Source organism: Euleptes europaea, chromosome 9, assembly GCF_029931775.1.
Source record: "Euleptes europaea isolate rEulEur1 chromosome 9, rEulEur1.hap1, whole genome shotgun sequence".
NCBI lineage: Eukaryota > Metazoa > Chordata > Lepidosauria > Squamata > Sphaerodactylidae > Euleptes > Euleptes europaea.
This window is the reverse complement of record NC_079320.1, coordinates 43,116,434-43,142,851: the sequence shown is the minus strand read 5'-3', so window position 1 is coordinate 43,142,851 and position 26,418 is coordinate 43,116,434. Positions and strand designations below refer to the sequence as shown.

The following is a 26,418-nucleotide window of genomic DNA, read 5'->3' as shown; positions in this document are numbered from 1 at the left end:
TCAATTAAAACTAAGTGGACTCGATGAGATACAACGATGACAGACGAACTCTTTTTCCAAAGACTGTGGCAGGAAAGAATGGGAAAGTCAAAGAAGATAGGGAAAGGGAAAATGAAGAGCAATCTCCTCAAGGCCTGACAAAGAACCCAAGAGGAGAGGAGAGAAAAGCACATCCACAGCAGCAAAGGAAGGACCGAGGGAAGGAGGGCTTCACCTCCCTGGATTACATGCCAATTTAGGTGCAAAGGGGGCCCAACAGGGGAGGGGGAGCACTCTTAGCACTTTAGAAAGCCCTAGAAGAGCTTTCTAGTAAAAATCTCGGTGGCAGCCCTAAATGCATGTACAGTCCCAAGTGGGAATGCACAGATACCATGACAATGAACAAAACTATTTCAATGCAGAGTACCGAAATACCTCTCCTTATAATTCTGAACTGGGCTGTAGAGGTTGGATAAAAAAATCTACAAAATGGTGCCAGGACAGTCAACAGGGATTTTTCTATAAGCCTGGAGGAAGTCCTTGGTTTGTATAAAAATATGAAATGTAACAAACAGTAAACAATCAGGGGTTTAAGAAACACAAAATCATAGAACCAATGTATGTTTCTTTAAGAAAGTATGTCCCTAATATCTCTCTAAACTACATTGTGAGATCTTGCTGACTATTTTGGGGGTTCCCAGGCAACCAACACTGCCAAACTTCCAAGCCTCAGTTAGTATCAGTGAAGGGGAGGGGGGAGCGAGACAACCTTTTAAAAAAGTAAAAGATAGGTGGGAGCAAAGGTAAATCTGGAGTGAGAAGGAGCAAAAAAGGTAAAAAGGGAAAGCTGAGCCCAGGAAAGGGAAACAGAAAAAAGTAAGTGGGTAAGGGGAACAAAGTTGCTGGAGAAGCAGCAGAAAAAGGTATGCATTTTGGTGGGAGAGGAGTAAAAGGATGAGGCTAGAAGGCAAAAGGGAAGCAGAAGATGGGGTGAAGAGGTTGCAGGCATTGCTGGGGTGGGTATGGTGAAAAGCAAGAGAGAGAGGGAATGGGTAGGTGAGACCCCCCATAGGTCCACCCAGGTCCCCCACTTGTAATTAACTAATGGTAATAAAAGGGAATGAAGAGCTAGCAATGCATTACTAAATTCAAGCACTTCTCAAGAACAGTCTATGAAAAGTGAGCATTTGGTAAATAACAAATTTTACAGGAAATTCCTGCAAATATAATTAATGCACCTTTCTGTACTAAATAACAAGCTATGTGTTAGCCCAATAAGTGTTGCGTTAATGCTTGATAGGTCATATTCAATTATTTTGACTATCTGATGTTTAGTGTTTATGAAGAATCAAGTCCAATATTAGTAGTTGGCCAAAGTTTTAGTTCACATGAAAAGGAACAGTCAAGTGCATTAGCGGTCTGTTCATGAAAGACCTGCTTTTCTTTTGTTTCCTATCTTTTTCCATTTATCTTACAGTTGTATAATTGTCATCAGAGGTCACACAGATTTGGCTTAAGAAATGGAGCCACTGTGTAAAGAGGAACAGAAGTTCTCCTTTAGTTCTAGATATATACAGCACTATGTGATAAGAATGCACCCTCCCTTGCCTTCTCTCTCCGTTTTCTATTAAAAAAAAGATAATCCAAATAGTGAAATGGAAAACTACTGTAGGCTGCCCTGATGACACAAGATATACTGCAACTCCACTCTGCTGCCAAGATAGAAAATATAATTAACATCTTACTGTCATCCAGCTCAAGACAGAGATTATATACAGCAACAGGCCTCTTATTACGTTGCCCTTGTCTTCTTGATTGTCGTGGTGGGGCATTTGGAGGGGACACTGACACAGAGATTGGCTCAGAAAGAGTGGCATCAGGCAGAGTTTGGAAAATCTGTAATAAAGAGCACAATGGGCATTAATTATTTACTATAAACAGCAACCTGTATAAATGCAACTGTAAACCATTATCAAATAACATTTGCTTTGGATTCTATTCAAGGGAGGAAGGAGCCAAAACTCCATTCTTCAAATTCTGGGAATGTGCCATTACTCTTTAAAAAATATAATAAATACAATTTTTAAAGCATAAAAATATAGTCTACACATTAACTGCTCTGTGGATCACTTAACCCACAGACCTAGGTATGTGCAACTGCACTTGCCAGCTGGTAGGAAAAGCGAAATATTTCTTCATGAGCCACCAAGCCAAGAGAGAGGTTCTACCATTTCACTGAAGCCATATATTCTTTGCCAGAGACTCCATCATAATTATCAAAGCTGATGACAGAGTCATACGATTATATTCCCTTCTGCTATATTTTTCCACTTAGCATTATTTGGGGATTGGTTATCTTTCCCCCAGAGAGGGCTAAAGAAAAGAACAGCTTACTCAACTTTCTCAAATGCAATCATTACCCACAGCAACAAGGCACACACTTATTAACTACTGGAACACATAACATCACAAATACTGTAGCAATTACACACCTCTAAGTTACGCTGGACTCTAACACATGATCACTGTAACACTGACGCCATTTTACATTGCTCCACTCTTGAATTTCCCCCTTTTTCCTGCTGATTTCTTGTTCTTTTATATTGTTCTGTTCTTAGGATTTTATTATTGCAAGCCACTTCACAGATATTTAGAGAGAGAACCAGGGTATAAATACTTCAAATAAATATCTGCTAGCATTCCTTTTATGTAACTACTATTTGCTGCAGAAATAGGCAGACAGGTTCCTATCAACAGCCTAGCATGTGCTCCTCCCCTTGTGCCTTGGGCTAACCCAGAAAACACAAGAAGAGGAAGAGGAAGAGTTGGTTTTTATACGCCAACTTTCTCTACCACTTAAGGGAGACTCAAACCAGCTTACAATCGCCTTCCCTTCCCCACAACAGACACCCTGTGAGGTAGGTGGGGCTGAGAGAGCTCTAACAGAGCTGTAACTTGCCCAAGGTCACCCAGCTGGCTTCGTTCACCAGATTAGCCTCCGCCGCTCATGTGGAGGAGTGGGGAATCAAACCCGGTTCTCCAGATCAGACTCCACCGGTCCAAACCACCGCTCTTAACCACTACACCATGCTGGCAAAGGCTCTTCTTCCAAACAGGCTCTTTCTGTATGGGGGCAGAATCTTTCAATACACACAGGCATGTGATAACTTTCATATTTTGGCTTTACTGAAGCTTTTAGCCCTCCCTTGACTCTCTTTGTTCTAATGTTGGTGTAGCAAGTACTGTCAACCTTGCCTAGCAACAACAGACTTGACATCAGTATCAGACCCAGCCAAAAATCCAGCTGGAGCCATGGGGTGTAAGTGCACGCATGCTCACTGGCTATGGAAGGTTTTAAGAGGGGAGTGGACATGTTCATGGAGGAGAGGGGTATTCATGGCTACTAGTTAAAATGGATACTAGTCATGATGCATACCTATTCTCTCCAGGATCAGAGGACAATGCCTATTATCTTAGGTGCTGTGGACACAGGCAGGATGGGGCTGCTGCAGTCATCTTGTTTGGGAGCTTCCTAGAGGTACCTGGTTGGCCACTGTGTGAACAGACTGCTGGACTTGATGGGCCTTGGTCTGATCCAGATGGGCCTTGGTCTGACCCAGCAGGGCTTTTCTTATGTTCTTATGTACACATTTAGAGACAAAAATCTATACCCTAAAAAGCATGTTGTTAAGTATTGTCGAAGGCTTTCACGGTCAGAGTTCATTGGTTCTTGTAGGTTATCCGGGCTGTGTAACCGTGGTCTTGGAATTTTCTTTCCTGACGTTTCGCCAGCAACTGTGGCAGGCATCTTCAGAGTAGTAACACTGAAGGACAGTGTCTCTCAGTGTCAAGGGTGTAGGAAGAGTAATATATAGTCAGAAAGGGGTTGGGTTTGAGCTGAGTATTGTCCTGCAAAAGTATTGTCCTGTAAGTATCAAGATAATGTGCTAATGAGGGTATGGTATGTTAATATGGAACCATTGTATCCTGAAGTGATCTGTTAATGTGTGTAATCCAAAACTAATCTGTATGGCTATTGTTGAATGTTGTCTTTGTCTGGAGGTTTTTCAGGGCAGGAAGCCAAGCCTTATTCATTCTTAAACTCTCCTCTTTTCTGTTAAAGTTGTGCTGATGTTTATGAATTTCAATGGCTTCTCTGTGCAATCTGACAAAATAGTTGGTAGAATTGTCCAGTCTTTCAGTGTCTTGGAATAAGACCCTGTGTCCTGTTTGTGTCAGTCCATGTTCAGCCACTGCTGATTTCTCAGGTTGGCCAAGTCTGCAGTATCTTTCATGTTCTTTTATCCTTGTTTGTATGCTGCGTTTTGTGGTCCCGATGTAAACTTCTCCACAGCTGCAAGGTATACGATATACTCCTGCAGAGGTGAGGGGGTCTCTTTTGTCTTTTGCTGATCGTAGCATTTGTTGTATTTTCTTGGTGGGTTTAAACACTGTTTGTAGGTTATGTTTTTTCAAAAGTTTCTCCATCCTATCAGTGACTCCTTTAATAAATGGCAAGAATACCTTTCCTATGGGGGACTGTTTTTCTTGAGTTTTCTGATTTTTGTTTGGTTCAATGGCTCTTCTGATTTCATTCTTGGAGTAGCCGTTTGCTAGCAGTGCGTGATTTAGATGGTTAGTTTCTTCCTTGAGAAACTGTGGTTCACAGATCCGTCTTGCACGGTCCATTAATGTTTTGATTATTCCTCTTTTCTGTCGGGGGTGGTGGTTGGAGTTTTTGTGTAAGTAGCGATCTGTGTGAGTTGGTTTCCGGTAGACCTTGTGACCTAACTGAAGGTTTGATTTACGGATGACAAGGGTATCAAGAAATGGGAGTTTACCCTCAATTTCCTTTTCCATGGTAAACTGAATGTTTGGATGGATATTATTAAGATGGTTTAGAAAGTCCATTAATTTTTCTTCACCATGGCTCCAAATGGTAAATGTATCATCTACGAACCTGAACCAGACTGTAGGTTTGTAAGGTGCTGATTCTAATGCTGTCTTTTCAAAATATTCCATGTAAAAGTTTGCTATTACTGGACTGAGTGGACTTCCCATAGCTACTCCATCAATCTGTTCATAAAATTCTTGATCCCATAGGAAATAACTTGTTGTCAAACAATGGTGAAATAAGGCTGTTATATCTTCTGAAAAAATCTGGTTAATCAATGAGATTGTGTCTTTAATTGGAACCTTGGTAAAGAGGGATACAACATCAAAACTGATTAATATATCCTTTGGATTGAGTTGTTAAGTGCTTTTTATGTGTTTTTTTGTTTTGCAGTATGCATTTATTCTTCAGCAAGCTGAACCAATTTTGTATGCGTGTGTGAGCAGCTGGATATATACACACGTGTGTTGGAAGAGGTGAAAACTGATATCAAACCTATGGCATTATCAAGTTACTATTCTGATATGAAATCGGTGAGGTGGATGGGAAAAGGCATTTTGTCAAGTCTAAAGAAAGACACACAGGGCATATGGCTTTGTTTCTGCATGATTAGTTTTTGGGGTTATTTTCAGTCACATGCAAATATTTCATTACATCTCTAACAGGTAACTGGAATTAGAAATAATAAGAAATAAAAAAAATTAACACCATCAAACCATGGTTAAAAAAAATTAACACCATACAAGCTAAAACAATTACACAATGAATTACAAATGTAAGCAGAGCAAATAAGGTAAAAAGGAGAGATGGAACTAATGAGTCTATCCAAAATTGTTGGAAAAGATTAGTTCAATAAAAGCTCTGCATGCGACACTTGGGAAATAATCATGAAGCAGTGAAACTGCTTTGCAAGTCCAAAATGACTGTCCTAATAATAGCTCAGGGAAGCCACTGTGTTGTACTGTGGAAGAAATCACAAGCCTAGCTACTGTGAAGGGCCACGTCATGGTTCCCAAAGGCATCACGGCAATAACACGCAATATTTGACCTTAAAGTACAGAAGATAAAAATAAACACAAGTCAGGTCTGCTCTGGTATAATCATGGCCCCTGAGCAGTTCATCCTGAAATGCAGCAGCAGCAATATCCTGTGGCTGACTCAAACCTGCAGAACACTAGCTTCCTTATGAGGATCCCACAACCTTCCCGAAAAAGGTTGGAGAGTCCCACAGCTAAAACCGATTTGCTTTCTATATTTAAACTTCTTCTTGTGGGCCATTATGTGCAACATAATACATAATGCGCTGGTTCTCATACCACTTCTGAAAACAGAACTTGTTCTGACAAGGTACTTAAGAACACAACCGTAAATCACCAGCTTCAATAGTAAGTTCTGTCGTACCACTGGAAACAAGAAAGTCGTGAGTAGCCTTACTTCCTTTCTAATCTACGTTAAAGTAACCTTTTCAACCATTTTGTATGGACTCTTTTGTGAAATCCATCTTGCCGTCTAGCATCCTAAGACAAAGGGATAGACGGGTAGAGCATGTTTGGTGAAGTGGTGGGAAAGAGTTCCAGAAGGATATGAAGGGACTGCGGACATTGAAGAGAACTGAATTGTGACATTGGGGGGGGGGGCAGAGCCTGCTGGGTACCAGAAAGCTGCCTGGTCAGTACATGATATAAAAGTGGAGCCTCCTAAATGGATATCAAATAATAACTGTTAAGGGGGTTAATAAAATAATTCTGCATCAAAGCATTGTTACTCCAGACTACAAGTGAAAGGGAAAGAATTTGAAGGGATAAGAGTGTAACGTGTGGTTTACTGTTTATGTAATCTCAACATTTAAATAATTGTAGGTACTCCTAAAAATTCATCTGAGTACTTATAGTCAAATACTTTACATGAGGCAACATAGGGCAAAAATGCACTGTCGCTTTAGCCTCCTTTATTCCCTGTTTCAGCCAGGATTCAGCCAGGATTGAACGCATGCTTTTCGCCCATAGTCTTTTTGGTACTAAGGGTCTCTTGCCACAGTTTTACCTAAGTGTTCTAAACAGACTTCCTGCTTTTCAGAACCACAAACACACACTCTTTACACAATTAATGATAAACTGGAAGGCAAGGCCATTGATTTCCAGTTGGTAGCTCACAAAAAGCACCTTGTAGCCTCAAGTGGAAAACAGCTTGTACTTATACTGGGGGTAGGACTTGGGATGGGGGTGGGGGAGGTCTGTGGCCAACTACAGAGCACTGTATGGTGACTGTTTGTGCCCAGTCGCACATCTCACTCCCATCATTCTACTATGATACTGGCTGGGAAGTGTTGGACTAGGTCAGGGGCTAGACTAGATGACCTTGGAGGTCGATTCCTTTTAACAAATGCCAGTCCCATGACAACACAGCTTTTTCTATATCAGAGGGCTAAACCAGTGGATATATACTAGTGGGATACAACATTTGGTTTTAATTTTATATTCTTAATAAAGATATTGTTGTCTTTGAACATTTTGTTAGCAATATTATCAATTTGCTAGCCGTCCTGACAGCCATAGGGCAGAAGGTGAGATATGAAAAATCAAATAAAAATGCCATGTTGTAGCAAACAAGATTTTTTTGCCACATTAACTACCTGCAGGGATACATAAGGGGTAGCTATACATATGATTTGAAAATGTCACATGTTAAATTGCTGGCTTATTATATAGCCTGTTCGATCCATGCAAAGCAGGGCTCAGGGTGGGTAACAATAATTTAAAATGCACTACATAAATACATAGATTAAAACTAAATTAAAACAATACAATAGATGGTACTTAAAAAGCAACAGTGTGCATAGTGAATAATGTGGGTAGGGAGGCCCCACAAGTTTCCAGGATATATTTGCTGTACGCTGTCACTGCCCTCAACGATATGCCTGTATATATGAAGTATCTCTAGAATATAAATTCAATTATTCAATTAATCATTATTACTATTTTTCATTAGACTGTCATTAGAGAAAAGGGTAACAATCATCACTGACTGTTCCACTGGAAATGCATCTTAAGACAGGTCATAGTTAACTGACACATTTCATATATATGAAAACAATCGCCATTTAATAACAATGAACTTGATGGATGTCTAGCCACATGCAAACGACTTGCAGCATTTTATCAATGACACCGTTTGTGTAATTTACATTTAGTGGAATTTAATCTCAAACATTGTGGCATTCTGGGCATAATATTAAAATGGAATCTCTCGTCCTTCCATCCAGTGGATCCCAGCACTTGCAGACCCGTCAGCCATACTTTACAATGACCATCTGAGCCTACAGCTTTCCTGGCATTACTAGCTTTTCCATATCCTTTATAGGTCATCTTCAAGGACAAGGTCTCCAGCTATATTGTCTCCTTGTTACTTCTCAATGTAGAATGAGATAGTGCTGTCAACCCATGAAATTAAAATTCCAGAACTGGAGAAAAGCAAGTTTGATAAATTCTTTATAGAATATTCTGACTGGACTGTTTTCTTGGAGCGGGCCCAATAATTCAGAGACAAAATACACATTTTGCATGCAGAATGGTGTAAATTCAGTCCATGTCATCTCCAGCCAATTTTCCTTCTCAGGAAAGAGGAGTGGAAATGTTAGTGCCTAAAACCATGGTCAGTCAGTGGCATTTGGAAGAGATAGTACTGGACTGGAAGAAAAACAGTTTCACTTACCTGTAACTGTTGTTCATCTGATGGTACTTCTATGCAGTAACACATTGGGACTGAGCAGGCGCAGGCCAGCCACGGATAAGATTTGTTAGCTTCTAGCACAATCTAGGAGAGTGCTCCCCTCCCCTTGGGGCATGCAATCTCCCCGCCCCTGGGTCACATGTCCCAAGGGGGAGGGGGCACTCTTCCCTCCAGTTCTCCAACCTGCCGCCACGGAACCATTCATTAGGACTAGCCCAACGGTCCCACAGCGGGGATGGAGGGAGGGAATGTGTTACTGCATAGAAGTACCATCAGATGAACAACAGTTACAGGTAAGTGAATCTCTGTTTTTCATCTGAATGGCTTCTATGCAGTCCCACACTGGGAGAGTAGCGAGCTCGCTTACCAGGATGGTGGGTGTGGGACAATCACTGAAATAATGATTGTAGTACGGCATGTCCCACAGCTGCCTCTCTCGCTGAATCCACATCCAAGGCATAGTGTTTCATGAACGTCGAAGGAGTGGACCAGGTGGCAGCTCTGCAGATATCTCGGAGATCTATCTTCGATGAGAAGGCAGTGGAAGCCGCATATACCCTCGTATAATGTGCTTTAATCATGGGAGGACACTCCTGCTGAGCAAGCTCATAAGATAGTTTGATGGTAGACGTGATCCATCTCGAGAGAGTTTGAGGGGAGGCACGATGACCCACCCTATGTCCTCCAAAGCAAACGAACAGGTTGTCATCCTTGCGAAAAGCTTGGGATCTTTTAATGTAAAAGAGAAGGGCTCTTCTAACGTCTAGGGAATGAAAGGCTCTCCACCTCCGAGGAGGGATGGGGAAAGAAAACAGGGAGGACAATGTCCTCGGCCAGGTGGAAGGCTGAGACTACTTTGGGCAAAAAGGAAATCTGCAGCCTAAGCACTACTCTGTCTGAGTGAAACTTAGTGTAGGGAGGTGATTGGGACAGTGCTGATAGGTCACTCACCCTTCTTGCTGATGTAATCGCCACCAAGAAGGCGGCTTTAAACAACAGCAATGACAACTGGCATGTAGCCATTGGTTCGAAAGGAGGCTTCATAAGGTGCGAAAGAACCAAGGAGAGGCTCTACTGTGGTACAGGAGGAGCACCCGGGGGGTACAAGTTATTTCAGTGATTGTCCCACACCCACCATCCTGGTAAGTGAGCTCGCTACTCTCCCAGTGTGGGACTGCATAGAAGCCATTCAGATGAAAAACAGAGTTTCACTTTTTTCAAAAAAAATTTGGAAAGGGGATGGGAAAAAACTGAGTCGATATTAGGATGAAAAGCTGAAATTGCGGCTAAATAAACTTTAATAGAAGAATTTGATAAACCACCATCCTTGAGAGACAACAGAAACTCAAACACCACCGAAAGGGAGCAGGAAATTGGTGAAACATCTCTGGCCTCAGCCCAGACTCCATTTCATATCGTAAGAACGTCTAGTGGACCCTTAAAAGGCATGTGATAAAACCTTGGCTACTCTGTCAGACCACTGACCCTGGGTTGTACCCTCCAAGCTGCTAGTTGTAGGTCTGGAGGGAAGTGAGATTGATCTTTCGGAAGAAAGAATGTGGTTCCCTTGCACAAGTGACATTAGTACTGCAAACCACGACCTCCTGGGCCAGAATGGAGCAATCACAATGGCATCTGTGTTGTCCACACTCAGTTTGGCTAGGGCTTTGTGAAGAAGAGGGAATGGTGGAAAAGGATAGAAGAGAGCTCCTCTCCAAGTCATCTGAAAAGCATCCCCCAGAGAGCCCTGTCCGGTCCCTGCCCTTGAACAAAAATTGCGACACACAGTGTTGAGGTGAGTCGCAAATAGGTCTACTTGCGGATGGCCCCATAAACGGAAAATCCGATGGAGGCAGCTGTCTGATAAGGTGAGCTCGTGTGTCTGGTTGGGAATACGACTCAGTGCGTCCGCTAGAGTGTTGGTCACCCCTGCAATATGAATTGCTACCAAGGTAGCCCGGTGAGCTATGGCCCATTCCCAGGTCTCGCTGGCTTCCCTGGAGAGCGAAACGGACCCTGTGCCGCCCTGTTTGTTTACATAATACTGGGCAGTGGAGCTGTCCGTACAGATCTGGATGTGATGTCCGTCCAGGTGCCCTGCGAAGGAAGACAGAGCGAGATGGATGGCACGAAGCTCTAAGAGATTGATATGCAACCGGGACTCTGATTGCGACCACGTACCCCTTGATGCAAGGTTATCACAATGGGCCCCCCACCCTGAGAGGGAGGCATCTGAGAAGAGGTATCTGTCAGGGGAAGGACATAGGAACGGGACTCCTGAAAAGAGATTGGTATCGTTTAACCACCACTGCAGGGAGGCAATGACTTATCTGGGGATAGACAAGTATTTATACCGGGAGTCCACATTTGCTCTGAATGCCCTTATAAACCAATTCTGAATTGGTCTCATTCGGAGTCTTGCATATTCAACAACAGCCGTGGTGGAGGCCATAAGGCCTAACAGCTGCTGGACATGAAAAGCTGCTTGGAGACGTTTTTTAGTGAACCCGGTAATTATCTTTTGGATGGCACGACCCCTGTCAACCGGAAGGAAGGCCCTAGCCTGGATTGCATCTAGGCGCGCCCCTATAAAGTTTTGAACTTGCGCCGGAATCAGTTTGGACTTTTTGAAATTAACCACAAGTCCTAAAGTAGTAAGGACTGTGAGGGCTAGGTCAACCTGTGTAGCCAGCTGGGACTGAGAAGTACCCACTAGCAGCCAGTCGTCTAGATAAGGGAATATCACACATCCCTTGAGTGCCAGATGAGTTATTACCACGGCAATGCACTTCATGAAGGTTCTGGAGGCTGTGGACAATCCGAAGGGCAATACATTGTACTGGTAGTATTTGTCCCCACAATCGAACCTCAAATACTGGTGACACTCTTGGTGAATAGCAATATAGAAGTAGGCATCACGTAGATCCAGTACTGCGAACCACATGTGCCTATTCAAGAGCAGTAGGACCTCTGAAAGCGATAACATTCAAAATTTCCTAGTCCTAACATACTTGTTAAGGTCCTGAAGGTCTAAGATGGGGCGTTTGCCACCTCCCTTCTTATCTATGAGAAAGAACCGGGAGTAAAACCCTTTTTTACACTCATCAGGTGGGACTTCTGAAACAGCCCCTTTGGAAAGGAGGCCATCAATTTCTTGTAACAGGATAGGGGTCGGCGACCTAGAATGACCCAAAGGTCTATATGCAGGCAATTTAATGAACTCAATGAAGTAACCAACATTTATTATCTTTAGTACCCATGTGTCGGAAGTAATGGAAAACCACGCATGAAAAAATTGCGATAACCTGTCCCGGAAATCAATACGCACGTCTAGTCATTCCTGTTTGTTTTTTGAAAACTGCCCCAAGGATCCCCTAGGGACTTTTCGAACCCTGGGTCTGCTCTGAAATTTCCTCTCATTTTGGGGAAAAGAAGGGCGGGGAAAGGAAGGGCGGAAAGAGGGCTGTGAAAATTGGCCCTGAAAGCGGTATGGGTGGGATGTCTGGCTTGATTGCCGACCAAAGTACTGCCTTTTAAAGTCGGGCGCCTGAGGGGCTATTCCTAGAGACTTAGCGTTGGTCTTATTCTTTTTAAGGCGATCCAGAAACGTGTTCGTCTGGTCGCTAAAAAGGGAAGTCCCTTCAAATGGAAGGTTTTCAATGCGCACCTTGGTGTCATAAGGGAGCGCAGATTGGCGTAGCCACGCATGTCTACGAAGGACTACAGAGGAAGCAATTACTTTGCTGGTAGCGTCAGCTACATGGCGTGCTGCCGTCAGCTGTTGTTTTGCTAGGGACATACCCTCAATTTGAACGGCTAAGGCCGATGGACGTTGACCCTCAGGTATCGTGAAGATTGAAGAAGACATACGATCCCAGAGGCAGTATTGGTATCTTGCCATCATGGCAAGGAAGTTGGAGATGCGGATATTCACCGCACTGGTGGAATACATTTTCCTGGCTAGTATGTCTAGCTTATGGCCTTCCCTATCCTGAGGAGAGGAGTGTATACCCGACCTATACTTCCCTGGCAGGGCTTCTACAATAACTGAATTCGGGGAAGGGTGTTGGAAAAGGAATTCCCCTCCTTCCTTATGTATTTTATACATGCTCTCCACTTTTTTGGAGGAAGAGGAAACTGAAGCGGGTCTAGCCCATTTAGCATGAAGCACTTCCATTATACTTTTAACAATGGGAAAGGATACAGGGCCTAACTCAGGATTGTGAAGGATATCCATTATGTCATCAATGGGACCTGAGTCCTCAGATTTACATTCAATTTTCAGGGCCTTAGCCATGCGGATTAGCTGTTCCGCGTATAAACGAGTGTACCCCGTGGGAGAACCCGGTTTGGAGTCTCCCACAGTGTCGTCTGGCGAAAGGGCTGACGCACGAGACTCCTCATCCTCATCCTGAGAGTAGGACTCATCATACTCAGACGGATCAATGTCCCTTGTCACAGAGGGAGCCAGTGCTTGCCTTAAGCGACTGGTGCGGACATGCACCTCGGGGTATCTCGATGGCGAGCGACGACGTAGGCGGGGGCTCCGCGACTGCGATCGGGAGCGAGTTCGCTGACAACGATGATCTGACGATGGGCCGGTGTGTACAGGAGTGGGGTATTGACATCAAGACGCCTCTTGGCTTCGACGAGGGGGTGATGGGCTCCTGGAGGAGTGGTAGCGCCTCTGCCCCTCCCGGCTGGAATGGAGAGGACGACAGCTATCTCGGCTCCGGCGGCTGCCTCGGCTCCGGCTGCTTCGACTCTGACGGCTCAACTAACTCCAACGGCTGTCTCGACTCCGACGACTTGATCGACTCCGACGACTTGATCGACTCCGACAGCTCTACCGGGTCCGAGAGCTGTCCCGGGTCTGACGGCTGTCTCGACTTCGACGGCTCGATCGGCTTCGACGGCTCGATCGATTCCGACGGCTGAGCCGGGTCCGGCGACTATCTCGGCTCCGACGGCTCGACCGGCTCTGGTGGCTCGACCGACTGCGACGACTCGACCTGCTCTGGCGTCGGCTGTCTCGACTCCGACGTCTGTGTCATCGAGGAGGTGATCGACTCCAACGAACCGGATCACGCTGACCTGAAGTCGAGCGGTGCCGACCGTTCCCAGGCAATGACGGGGTTAGAGATCGACGGTGAGAGAACGACCGCGGTCGAGACCTTTGGCCGGGTTCCAAATGTGAAGAGCCTTTTGAAGACTCCACTTGCATCTGCTCAGCAGAACGCTGGGAGTTTTGTTGGGTGTCCCCTGGAACAACTGGTTGCTCGATACCGGGTTGAGGGGTTGTAATATGTGCCCGAGGCTCTGACTCAGCAGGCCGTGGGGACTTTTTAAGCACCAGAGGGACGTCTGTGTAGAGATTCAGGAGGTGCTGTTTAAACCCGTCAGGGTCATCCTGACTACTGCTCGGCCACACCGGCACAGTAGCCAGGGAGCGATGAGGAGAGTCCTCTAAGGAAATGGGCTTCTTAGCCACTTCAACGAGTCTCGTCGCTGCGGATCGACGTCTAGGAGAGGTCGATGGTGATCGGTGTCGAGAAGACGCCACTATGGATCGACATCGAGGAAAGGCCGATGATGATCGGTGTCGAGAAGGCTTGGGAGATCTCGACGGCGAGTGATGCCGAGGCGACCTTGGGCGGGAATTTTGGCGCGAAGAACCCCGGCCGTGGCCATCTTGGGACGACGGGGCAAGAAGCTTCGCTGAGCGGCCATCTTGGGATGGCGGGGCAATGAACTTAGCAGGGCTAAGTATTGCCGAGGAAAGCTTTTTGGAGGGACCTCCCCGCTTGGATTTCTTCGACGGGGGACCCTGATCAGAAAGAGTCTTACCCGCAGAAGTACTCGGTTCAGCCGATTGACCTCTTGGACGAAGAGATTCCTTGTAGAGATGCGACAGCAGACGAGTAGATCTCATCCCCAAGGCATTCTGAGTGAACTTAGAGCAGCTCTTACAGGTTGAGGAGATATGTCCCTCTCCCAAGCAAAGGAGACACTCAGAGCGAGTATCATTCTTTGCCATTTTAGATTCGCAAGAGGTGCAGTTCTTGAATAATGGAATTTTATTGGATTCCATGGCTAGAGCACTAGCTAACATGTTCTCTCTCCATGGCGGCAGAAAGAGAACTGGAGAGAAGAGTGCCCCCTCCCCCTTGGGACACGTGACCCAAGGGCAGGGAGATTGCATGCCCCAAGGGGAGGGGAGCACTCTCCTAGATTGTGCTAGAAGCTAACAAATCTTATCCGTGGCTGGCCTGCGCAGTCCCAATGTGGGACTGCATAGAAGCCATTCAGATGAACCAATGGTCTGATTTAGTTAGAAAAGTCCATTATTGATGGAATCATAGCATCCTTGAAAGAGCAGGTTGGCAGCTTAAGGGTGCTTTGCTTCTTTCAGGTGTTGTTAGTGACTCAGAGTACCTTAATTCAGATTCATCTAGAAGATCAGTATGTTGTCACTGTCATCCATGCTCAAGGAATCTCTACATAAGGTTACTGTTATGCCCAGTAAAAACAGTCTGCCTAGTAAATGTCGGAATGTGACATCACCCCATGGGTCAGTAATAACCCAGTGCTTGCACAGGGGGACTACCTTTACTTAAGCTAACACTGAAGACATTTCTGAAATTTCAGCTGGTACAAACAACTATAACCAGATTTTAGGCAGTACTAAAGCAAACTGCTTTAAGTATTAGGCAGTACTACAGCAAACTGCACTCGCTACCACTTTCAAAGCTAAATTCAAGGAATTGTATTTAGCTTATAAAGCCCCAACTGGTCTGGGCCCTTGGCATCTTCTCCTCCCCAAAACTACATCAAGAGTACCTGCTACAAATTTTAACCGGGGGTAGACCTTACTAGCCTCCACGCATGGCAGGCCTTCACAGTAGACCCTAAGCTTTCAGATACCTGATGGAGGGAGCTTTGACTCAAAAGCTTATAACCCCCGAATCTTGTTGATCTCTAAGGTGCTACTGGACTCAAATCTAGCTCTTCTATTGCACACCAACACAGCTACCCTTCAAAAGAAAATTCTCCCTTGGCTGTCAGATAAGGTCTCATAGAAAAGGCAGGAGCTTTGTACAAATATTCCTTCATAATCCTTCCTTACCACTGTCTCATCCTCCCTCCTTGGTATTCTGGTCCTGTGTACAATCACAAGCGAAGGCCAAACTACATAACACTTTAATGACCTGACTTCCTTTCCCCTCAACCACAGAACAGCAGCTATGGGAACACTGTTTTAAACGGAGAGGGGGGATTCAACTTGGGAACAAGATATATGGACATGAGGACCTCCTGCCTTCCCCCCACACACACCATTTTCCCAAGCCAAAATTGACATGGGGGAGTTATTTGCCCTATTTTGGAGCTGGCCTTTGGGAACATTTTTGGGCTCCACAATTTAAGAAGGATGTTGGCAAGTTGGAGCGTGTCCAGAGGAGGGTGACCAGAATGATCAGAGGTCTGGAATCCATGCCTTATGAGGAGAGACTTAAGGAGCTGGGTTTGTTTAGTTTGGAGAAGAGAAGTTTGAGGGGAGACATGATAGCCATGTTTAAATATTTGAAGGGATGTCATGTTGATGAGGGAACTAGCTTGTTCTCTGTTGCTCCAGAGACTAGGACACGGAGTAATGGATTTAAACTAATAGAAAAGCGATTCCACCTAAACATTAGGAAGAACTTTCTGACGGTGAGGGCTGTTCGACGGTGGAATGTGCTGCCTCAGAGGGTGGTGGAGTCCCCGTCTTTGGAGGTCTTTAAGCAGAGGCTAGATGGCCATCTGTCAGGAGTGCTTTGATTGTGGGATCCTGCATGGCGAGGGGATGGTTGGGGTCACTGCGGATGTGGGGGGAGGTAGTTGTTAGTTTCCTGCATTGTGCAGGGGGTTGGACTAGATGATCCTGGTGGTCCCTTCCAACTCTATGATTCTATAACATTTCAGGTCAGGAAAACAGCACAGGAGGAAAGCATGCACCCATCCTCTCTCCACACCAAGATCTCAAGATGAATTGGGTTCCCACAAACATTTAAAATGACATCCTCCAAACCACCTGTGTGATTGCAGGGCAATGAAGTCAGCTCCAGGGAACCTGGACCCAGCTTGTTAAAACTTACTGCATAGTTTGGTCCTCATATTGCAATCTGAATAACATAGAAGTCTGCCTTTAAAGGCCTACTGCTGCTTCTATGTGCATTTGGGACCAAGCTTCTTAAGCTAAGCAAATATATGTCTGGGGAAAGAAGGCATCCTGGAAACCTGAATTCCATGGGAGAAGAAAGGTGTAACAGTTGCAGTTGTAACTATAATATGCAAAAAGTATATGGAATGACACATAAGTCCATTTCACCTTGTGCTATTTAAATAAAGGAGACAATTGTAGCATTTTCTATGCACACGCCATTACTGGGTGTGCATGTGCACATTCCTGCTGAATGGGATTAAATGTAACTATAAAAACCTGTGTACACTTGTCCCATACTCACCAGCACAAGAAATTACTGGTAAGATAGCCAGTTTTGAAACCATATTTTTAAAATCCAAGGTTAAAATGTAACATATGCTCTTTCATCACTTGCAATTTATGTTTTTGTTAAGTCAGCCTTTTCTAAAAGTAGCACACTTGGTACAAAGGCTGCAGCTTTCTTTGTATCCTGATGGTGTTCTGCATTTAACAATTCATGTCATGAACATTCCCAATAGTAGCTATTATTCAAAGACTAAGAGACGATTAACAAATATGCCAGGACTGAAATATAAACACTTGCAAAAGGTATTAGCAAATATAGTGGACTCATCTGGTACCCTACTACCTACACTACTACCTACATTTCAAGAATGTCTTAGAAATGCTACTTCTGGCAAGTTAGAGACTGGAGCAAAACAAATTTGCTTTTCCTGACAATTAATTTTTAACAAAAACAACCCCTACTTTTTATTCACTAATTCTGTACTCAATCCTATTTCACGGTCCTTCTAAACATTGCTTATATGAATTAAGTGGCTAAAATGAATAGGCACTTCTTTATCTTTATCTACCGAGATAGTGAAAAAAGACAAAAGGCTGGATGACAAACCTTCGATTGCCTGTACGTAGCTAAAGAACATCAAGCCCAGAACGAGCAAGCTGTGATTTGGCCCATCTACCTAATCTGCTCGCTTTATCGTTCTTAACTGATAATGGAAGAATCCACATTGTATAGATGTCTAGATTGCCTCGCGCAGAAGATCAGACATTAACACTGAAAACAAGTTGCCCTCTCTGAGGAACGTGAAAGTAATCAGCTGCAAGACCATTCAAGGTCACAGAATAAGTATAAACACTTTTCTCCTCCCACACCTATCATCATAATTGCACATCTGCTTCATGAATCAATTCAAGGATTTAAAAAGAAAGAGCTGGTTATTTTGATCTACTTTTAAGTCCCAGCAATTTCAAGATCAAAGTACATGGCCCCTCTCTGTCTCACACTGAAATCAGTGGAATGGGAATGTATTTCGCTTTGGCTGGATCATGTTCACATATTATAATCCAGTTTAACTAGAATCCTGTGAGAACCACTGAAAACCAGGTATCTTGTCCATAACTGATACTCTTCCAAGTGATCAACTGAGTAATTGCATGCAGTTGTTCTATACCTGTTTAGAAAAATCTCTGGTGACTTTCTAGTACTTTAGTTGAGGATTCTGCCTACTCCTTCAGAGAACAGAGACTACACTGTGCATGAATTGTATTAAGTCCTTCATATGTACCATGAAAAATGCCCAGCTTAAGGCAAAGGGACCTGAAGTGAGAAAATTGAATAGCTTTATATGGCTGTACTGTGCAACTGTATAGAACAGTGATGGAGAACCTTTTAGAGACCGAGTGCCCAAACTGCAACCCAAAACCCACTTATTTATCGCTGAGTGCCAATGTGGCAATTTAACCTGAATACTGAGGTTTTAGTTTAGGCATTCCCGCACATTTGGAGTCATGCATAGTTTGGTTCAAGTCCTGCAGCACCTTAGAGACCAAAAAGATTTGCGGGGGGTGGGGAGAGAGATCTAGCCATTTATGCATGGGAGGTTTTGGCTTGGATTTGCCGCTCTCTGATGCACATTTCCCCCATCCGAATTCTCAAAACTCAACAATAAACTTCCATGTAGTTTTGAGAATTCAGACGGGTGAAATGTGCACCTAGAGAGCTGCAAATCCAAGGCAAAACCTCTCGGGCAAGAAAGAGCCTCTCTCTTTGGAGAGCCAGAGGTCCCTTCCTCAGATACAAGCAGGAGCGGAGACCCCGAGCCTCTCTATCCCAGTCGGAAGGCGGGGAGGGGTGTTGCAAAGAAGGGATGCAGGGGGAAAATGCAAAATTGCCAGCAGCTTGGTTAGAGCCGGGGAGGGGGGTGGAGAGGAAGCAAGAGAGAGGGCGAGAAGAAAAAGAAAGGCCATTTATGCATGGGAGGTTTTGCCTTGGGATTTGCTGCTTTCTAGATGTACATTTTCTCCATCTGAATTCTCAAAACTCTGCTCTCCAAATGCACATTTGCCCCAGCCAAATTCTCAGAACTCAACAATAAGCCCCCATGCAGTTTTGAGAATTCAGATGGGGAAAAATGTGCACCTAGAGAGCGGCAAATCCAAGGCAAAACCTCCCGTGCGTTTTCGCCCAGAAAGAAATGAGGAGCTTCTTCTTCCAAGGGGGAACCCCCCCCCCATGCATAAATGTCCAAGAAGAAGCCCCAGAGAAACCCTGCAATGGAGGGAACCCCCGGGGAGGGGGGGAAGCAGACGGGCTGGAAGGCTCCTCTCTCCAGAGAAGGCAGGCCCCCTGATGCAAAGGAAGGGAAGAAGCAAGGGGGGGATCGAGGGGGCCAGAGAGCAGCAGCCCCTCTCCCAGCGCAGCACTCACCCTTCCTGCCGGCAACCCCGGGCGGCCTCCCGTCACCAGCAGCCCAAGTTCAACGCCTTCGTCCCCGGCCGGCCACGCGCAGTGCAGGAACCACGAGGCAGGAACCACGAGGCACGCTGGGAACCCGAGGTAGAGATGTGCGGGGCAGAGCCAGCCGCAGCTTAGCTGAGAGAGGGAGGGGCCCAGACAACCCAGGAGGCCTTTTGAAGTGCAGGATGGGAGGCTCGGGAGGGGGCGAGCGAGCCACTTACCCGTGCGTGCCAGCAGAGAGGGCTACGAGTGCCGAAGTGGGCACGTGTGCCATAGGTTCGCCAACACGGGTATAGAACATCAGTTACAGGCATGCAACCTTCCATCTTTGTAGTTGTTGTGCAGCCCTGCATAAAGGACCTAGCAAGATGATCAGATTTGGAAGAGGATGGTAGTGTCCTCAGGAAGACAGACAGCCCTGCTAAAGCCACATCAGACCTGACTTTTACAATGAGCACAGTGACTGCAGATGTGGGGCCATGTTTCAACCATATAGAGTCCAGGAATATAAAACAAAGGAGGTAGCCAGGCCTTTGATACAATGGACCATAAACCTTAAACAACCCTGTAAAAATATACATATTGCATTGTGGGTATATTTCTACCCCAAGTCCAATTCCTAAAGTATCTCGAAAAAGGTAAAGGCAAGCACCAGGTCATTACTGACCCATGGAGTGATGTCACATCACAATGTTTACTAGGCAGACTATCTTTACAGGGGGGTTTGCCATTGAAAATATCTTAGGTTTAAACAATTCCAATGAAGACATTTTTGTTTATGGCTGGTTAGTGGTTGCAGAAGTCATTGTTTTTCACAGTAGTAAAGAATCCAGAAAATACACTTGAAAACACACTGTAACATGAGGCAGAATGTATTTCTTTAATAAACACAGGAAGTATTTTTTTTACCCCCAAATATTAAATGGGCTTGGGGTTAAAAATTACTCCAATGGCAAAATGCATAAATTTCTCACATGGTTTTGTACGCCGGGTGCTGTTTTGTTTACAGAAAGCAAGCTGTAAGTGGTAATCGTAGGTACTTTGGAAACACTGTTTACTACTATACAGGTGACAAACTCCTAAAGTGGTCAAAGTTGTACAGCCACTTCAGTATGCCTTCTGCCAACAGAAGTGGAACCGGGTAGAAAACTCAACCCAACCACAGGACTAGTTAATGTCTTCTGATCGTTGTTGTTTTTGCCAATTCACAGCAAACAGATTGGAGTATACTTCAGAATCAATACAATGGTCCTGGCTGGAATGAATGTTACAGAGAAAAAGGATATTGTCATTCTAAAAATTCTGATCAAAATGCAAGGCTATGACCTTGAAGGCATCAAGATTGTTAACTGCCAGTTCCCAGCCACATTTGCCATCTTGAAAGAAAACAAGGACTATATCCTTGCTAATGTGAAAGTCAGAAACAACTCTGAACTGAAAGTAAACGTTAGGGTATAACACTGCTTTGCCCTTTTGCACACAGAAGTAGTGTCACAGAATAGGGCATGCCATTTACTAGGTCTTCTAGTTGAAGAAATAGCTTCCAAAGCACCCCTTTTGGAAGGAGAGGAAGCAAAGGTCCTAGGCAGTCACCAGCATAAACTGAGCAAGAACCAGACAGAAGCTCCATGATAGGGTAAGTGACCTTAATGATAGGGTAAGTGACCTTTAAAGAAATACTTCCCTAATGAATAAGAAAATTTTTCAACTCCCTTCAACAAAAGGAAATGCTTCTTTACAATTAAAATGTGGAATTCACTGCCAGAGAAGCACAGACAGCTTTAAAACGGGATTAGACAGGTTCATGGACAATAGGTCTTTTAGTGGCTACTGGCCATGACTAAAGAAAACCTTCACTTTCAGAGATAGTAAACTTTTGAATACCAGTGCCAGGAGGCAATATTAGAAAAAGGCCTTGGCCTCTATGCCCTGTTGTTGGCCATCCATAGCAATTGGTTGGCCACTGTGTAAAACAGTATGCTGGACTAGATCGACCACAGCTTTCATCCAGCAGGGCTCTTCTTATGTTCTTATGAGGATAGAAGGCTAAGACTACAGCCAAATGAACTCAAAGGAAGGAAAGAGTGAAGTTCTCAATGCAGAACAGGTGTTTGTTCTTCAAGTGGTCATCTGTGCATTCACGCTACCCACTAGGGCTGTTGATTCGGTTTGGCCCGAACTGAAAATCAGCCGAATTTCCCCTGATTCGGTGGTTTTTAGTTCGGGAGGAACCGAACTCAAAACTGGCGGGCAACTGGGGAGGCCGAATTCAGCGAGTTCGGGAGTTCGCGAATAAATCCGGCAAATTCGGGGCCGTCAGTAAGCAGCATAACCGTCAGTAAGCAGCATTCTCCTCCCCCGGCCAATCGGTGGCCAAGCTGGGTCTTCTTCTGGCCAATCAGTCAGGATTGAGTACTGGAGGAATCAGCTGATGTGCGGCCCAGCCAGGGAGAGAGAGAGAGAGAGCGAAATCCTCGTGTGTGTGTGTGTGGGGGGGGTGCTTGTGCACATTTGCTCCTTTCTGTGGCTGCAGGGGGTGTATTTTTTGGGGTACAGACACAAAACTTTCAGTGGAGCTTCAGATGAAGCTTCTTAAGATACCCCCCAGTTTTGTAAACATTGGGTCAGGGGGTCCCAAGATATGGGCTCCCCCTTTTCTTTCCATGGCTGCAGGGGGCGCATTTTTGGGGGTACAGACCCCAAACTTTCAGTGGAGCTTCAGATGAAGCTTCTTAAGATACCCCCCAAGTTTTGTAAACATTGGGTCAGGGGGTCTCGAGATATGGGCTCTCCCCCTTTTCCCTCCCCCCTTTTTCCATTTATGTGGCTGCAGGGGGCGCTTTTTTGGGGATATAGCCCCCAAAATTTCAGCATAGCTTCAGACAATTATTCTTAAGATACCACCCAAGTTTTGTAAAGATGGGTTCAGTGGGGGAAGAAATATCGCATCCCCCCTTTTCTCTTTCCGTGGCTGCAGGGGGTGCATTTTTGGGGGTGCAGATCCCAAACTTTGAGCGGAGTTTCAGACAAGTGTTCTTAAGAGACCACCCAAGTTTTGTGAACATTGGGTCAGGGGGTCCCGAGATATGGGCTTTCCCCTTTCCCCTTTCCCCTATTGGGATGAATGGATCAGCCGATCCTGTGTGTGCATCTCCAGAGCAAAACGTCCCGTGCCTAATTGGAATCATCTTGGATTACAAGTCCTCCCCAGCCCCTCCTGATGGAACAGAAGACAGCCACAGTAAGACCCCTTTGGGGGCTTTAATCTATAATTTTTCTCCTGTGTATGTGTGTGTGTGTGTGGGGGGGAAAGCAGAGTCTGTGTGTGTGTGGGGAGGGAGCAGTTTCTGTGGGTGGGGGGGCTTTCGTCGGTTCTGCCTGGGGTGTGTGTTCCCCCTCGAGTCTCTCGCTCCCTGGTTTGAGGGGGGAGGTTTCAGTTGTGTGTCTTCTGGTTTTCCCTGTTGCAAAGGTGTTGTTTTACAAGGCTGTGTTGCTTTGCAGTTGCTTTGCAAACTGTTGTCGGGGCTGGGATCTTTGTGCGTGGGCGGCAAGCTCTGCTGAGAGATGCACATTAAGGGTGGGAGGGACCCCTTTCAGGGCCCATATATCAGCCCCCCCCGACCCAATCTTTACAAAACTTGGGGAGTCTTTCAAAAAACGTCCTTTGAAGCTCTGCTGAAAGTTTGGGACCTCTAACCCCCAAAATGCCCCCCCAGAGCCGCGGAAAGGCGTGATTGTGTTTTTAATGGCTTTATTCGGCCGAATTTTTTTCCCGAACTTTGAATTTCCGCCGAATTGAACGGACCCGAAGTGGGGGAGTTCGGACTTCGGCATATCCCGAATCTAAACGGGCCGAATTCGGCCGAATCCGAACTATACCGATTTTTTTTAAATTCAACAGCCCTACTACCCACCCTTCTTCCCCACTGCAGGGAGTCTGCTTGTAGTGGTGTCCTCAAATTGAAAGAAACTGAGCCGGAGAGACGCAAGAATTCTATTGCATAACCCAGACAAACTATAGTGCGAACAGAGTTGTGCTGGATTCCCAAGCATCTGTAAAGTAGTGCGGTATACTTCTGAGCTGTTCCAGAGAGAAGATTCCACTTCAGTTTCTCCTCTGTAAAGGGAAATTACAATAAACAGCCCTTTTGCTGTGCCTCTATAAGAAGCTGACTTTTTTGCTACATCATTTGCTACATCATTACTATAGACTACTTCCTGATTTCCATTTCTTTTTTAAAAAACCAAATAGATTTAACAGAACGCTCTTCAGAGCCCTTATGTGCCATCGTTTAGACTAAACATATGCAAAAATGGTACCTTAGCAAGTCCTGGCAGCCAGCAGTAAAGACAGCAGCAATAATCTGAACTCAATTTCTTATTCTTGCTTCTGTTTGTCTACTTAAGAGTCTATGCCGCACTGTGTTTTAAACAGCAGGGGAACAGCTGTCTATTCCATTTGGAAATTTTATATCTGAATTGAGGGGAAGTATTCCAAAATAATATACAGTATATGAAAATTGAGAAAGCATACTGTGTGTGGATGTTAGAATTTACCATTTGTACTGTAATGTTTTGGCAGCTTGTTTTGAAACTAAAAATTTCTCTCAAAGCCATCTTGATTTGTATAGCGTATGTGTTCATGCTTCTCAAAACGACACACTTGACAGCTTTCGTCTGAGTTCTATTACATACAGGCTGTGCTTATACGAAGGTCAACGTGCAGCCATCTTAGAATCTAAGCACTACCATGTACTGCTTGCTAGCTGATGATCAAAGTATTTCATAACGGGGCAATAATTGTCCACCTCATTCACTGAACACAAGACAAAGATCAATGGTTTTAAAATGACAAGGTGTTGCATCAAGGATAAAATGAAGAAAATCTTTTTGAAGCACCTCCTTCTTTTATATTTTGACATGGAGAAAAGCTTAGCCAGGTATGTTCTGCTCCAGGCAATGGATTATGACCCTCTCCTTGGCTCTTTGCAGACTCCTGAGAAAAGCATAAACACCCATTTTTTAAATATTCTTTTCCACTTCTCTGAAGGGTATTTTTACAGTTATTTTCTGCAAGTCTCAAGTGAAATTTCAAGTGGATTTCAAGTAATCAGGCACACATTTGTGTGCATGCATGTTTGTGAACAGGAAGTTTTTCCAGCGTGTTGAAGTTTGCTAGCCAGCTACTGAATGGTTCACTTGCATACAAGACAAATATTTTTGCCTTTTTTCCAGCTCAATGTATTGCACAGAAATTCACCGATCTTGCAGTTGAGCAGGAAGAAATCCCAACAACTAGTTGTACATGGGGGATGTGAAGATGACAGAATTTAAATAGCAAGATGTGTTAGAGGAAGATGGGTCAGACATCTTCAAGCTTTCCCTTCTTCTGGCTCTGTACCCAGTTGTTTGCTCCTGGATAGCTTAGTCAGCCTTCTGTAGACCCTTCTTCTACTCCTTTTTTATTTTGAACTCATTTGATATTAAAACATCAATCATTCATGACATGACCAGGTATGAGGGAGCTGACCAGGCATGTATAATGGAGGCCTGGTTGGATGATGAGCAGGGGCCCATATAAGTCTAGCTGCTGCAAGCTGGGTAAAGGAACAGCACAGAGATGATGTTTAAGAAATTGCAAATGCTGTGAGAAAGCCAACGTGGTGTGGTGGTTCAGAGTGGTGGGACTCTAATCTGGAGAACCGGGTTCAATTCCCCACTCCTCCACAGGAAGCCTGCTGGGTGATTGATCTGGGCCAGTCACAATTCTCTCAGATCTCTCTCAGCCCAAGTGGAGGCAGGCAATGGCAAACCAGCTCCGAATGTCTCTTGCCTTGAAAACCCTACAGGGTTGCCATAAGTCAAATGTGACTTGATGGCGCGCACGAACACACACACTCACACACACATGCTGTGAATCATTTAAAAGAATCCATCTCTCTTGCTAGACATACTCAAAAACACAGTCCGATTTGAATATGCATACCTACTTTGAGTACGCATAGACAAAACAGGACAGAAAAGAGATTCTCTTAATCAGTTGAGCATCCCATCTCTAACCCTCTCCCCTGAGTGAACTAACATCCAAGAAGTGTTTCTCAGGATTTCATGTCTTCATGTGTGTCAACTCTTACACTGCATCTAATTTGGTGTACACAACTAGGAAAGAACGACACATAGATAGAGGAGTTATTGTTTACTTCATTACAGACACATCATTACCAGTTCAAGGCTGGATTTACACTTTCCTCTAAAGACTGAAGGGGAGAAGGACCAGTTAATTTGGCCTACCCTGATGCCTACTTGATCAGGATGGTTCCCAGATGGCCCAGAGGACTCTTTAGCTGTCTTCAGACTATACAATCTAGTGGACTCTTGAACAGGGAAACGTCTAACAACTTTTAGAATCACTCGTAGATGCCACCTCCATATTGCTTTCCTTACTTGGCTACTTCCAATGAGATTAAAGAGCAATGCAGTGAAGTACTGTGATCTCAGCTAAAATCAATCCCCACTCCATCAGGCCAGCAGTAAATATTGCTTTTCACTTCTGAATGTTTGTATAGCACCATAGTTAAGAGCACTGTAATTTACAAGATTAATGAATCTCAGCCCAGCCATTAATTCTCTGGAGGAGAAACCTCGGTCTTCCTCAGCTTCCCCATTTGTTATATGGAGGTGATGATAATAATGGCGAAGAGAGCCAGTGTGGTGTAGTGGTTAAGAGTGGTGGACTCTAATCTGGAGAACTGGGTTCAATCCCCCACTCCTCCACATGAAGCCTGCTGGGTGACCTTGGGCCAGTCACCGTTCTCTTAGAACTCTCTCAGACCACGTGGAGGCAGGCAATGGCAAACCACCTCTAAACATCTC

General features: G+C 44.8%; 1 protein-coding gene across 2 annotated transcripts in view; it reads right to left on the bottom strand.

Moving 5' to 3' along the window:
* Positions 1-26,418, bottom strand: part of ARHGAP10 (Rho GTPase activating protein 10) — a 168,744-nt gene that overhangs the window by 45,345 nt on the left and 96,981 nt on the right. For both annotated transcript variants that reach the window (XM_056855461.1, XM_056855462.1), the window contains exon 19: positions 1,725-1,875. In XM_056855461.1, coding sequence (XP_056711439.1) covers positions 1,725-1,875 — 151 coding nt within the window. The remainder of the gene's footprint in view (positions 1-1,724; positions 1,876-26,418) is intronic.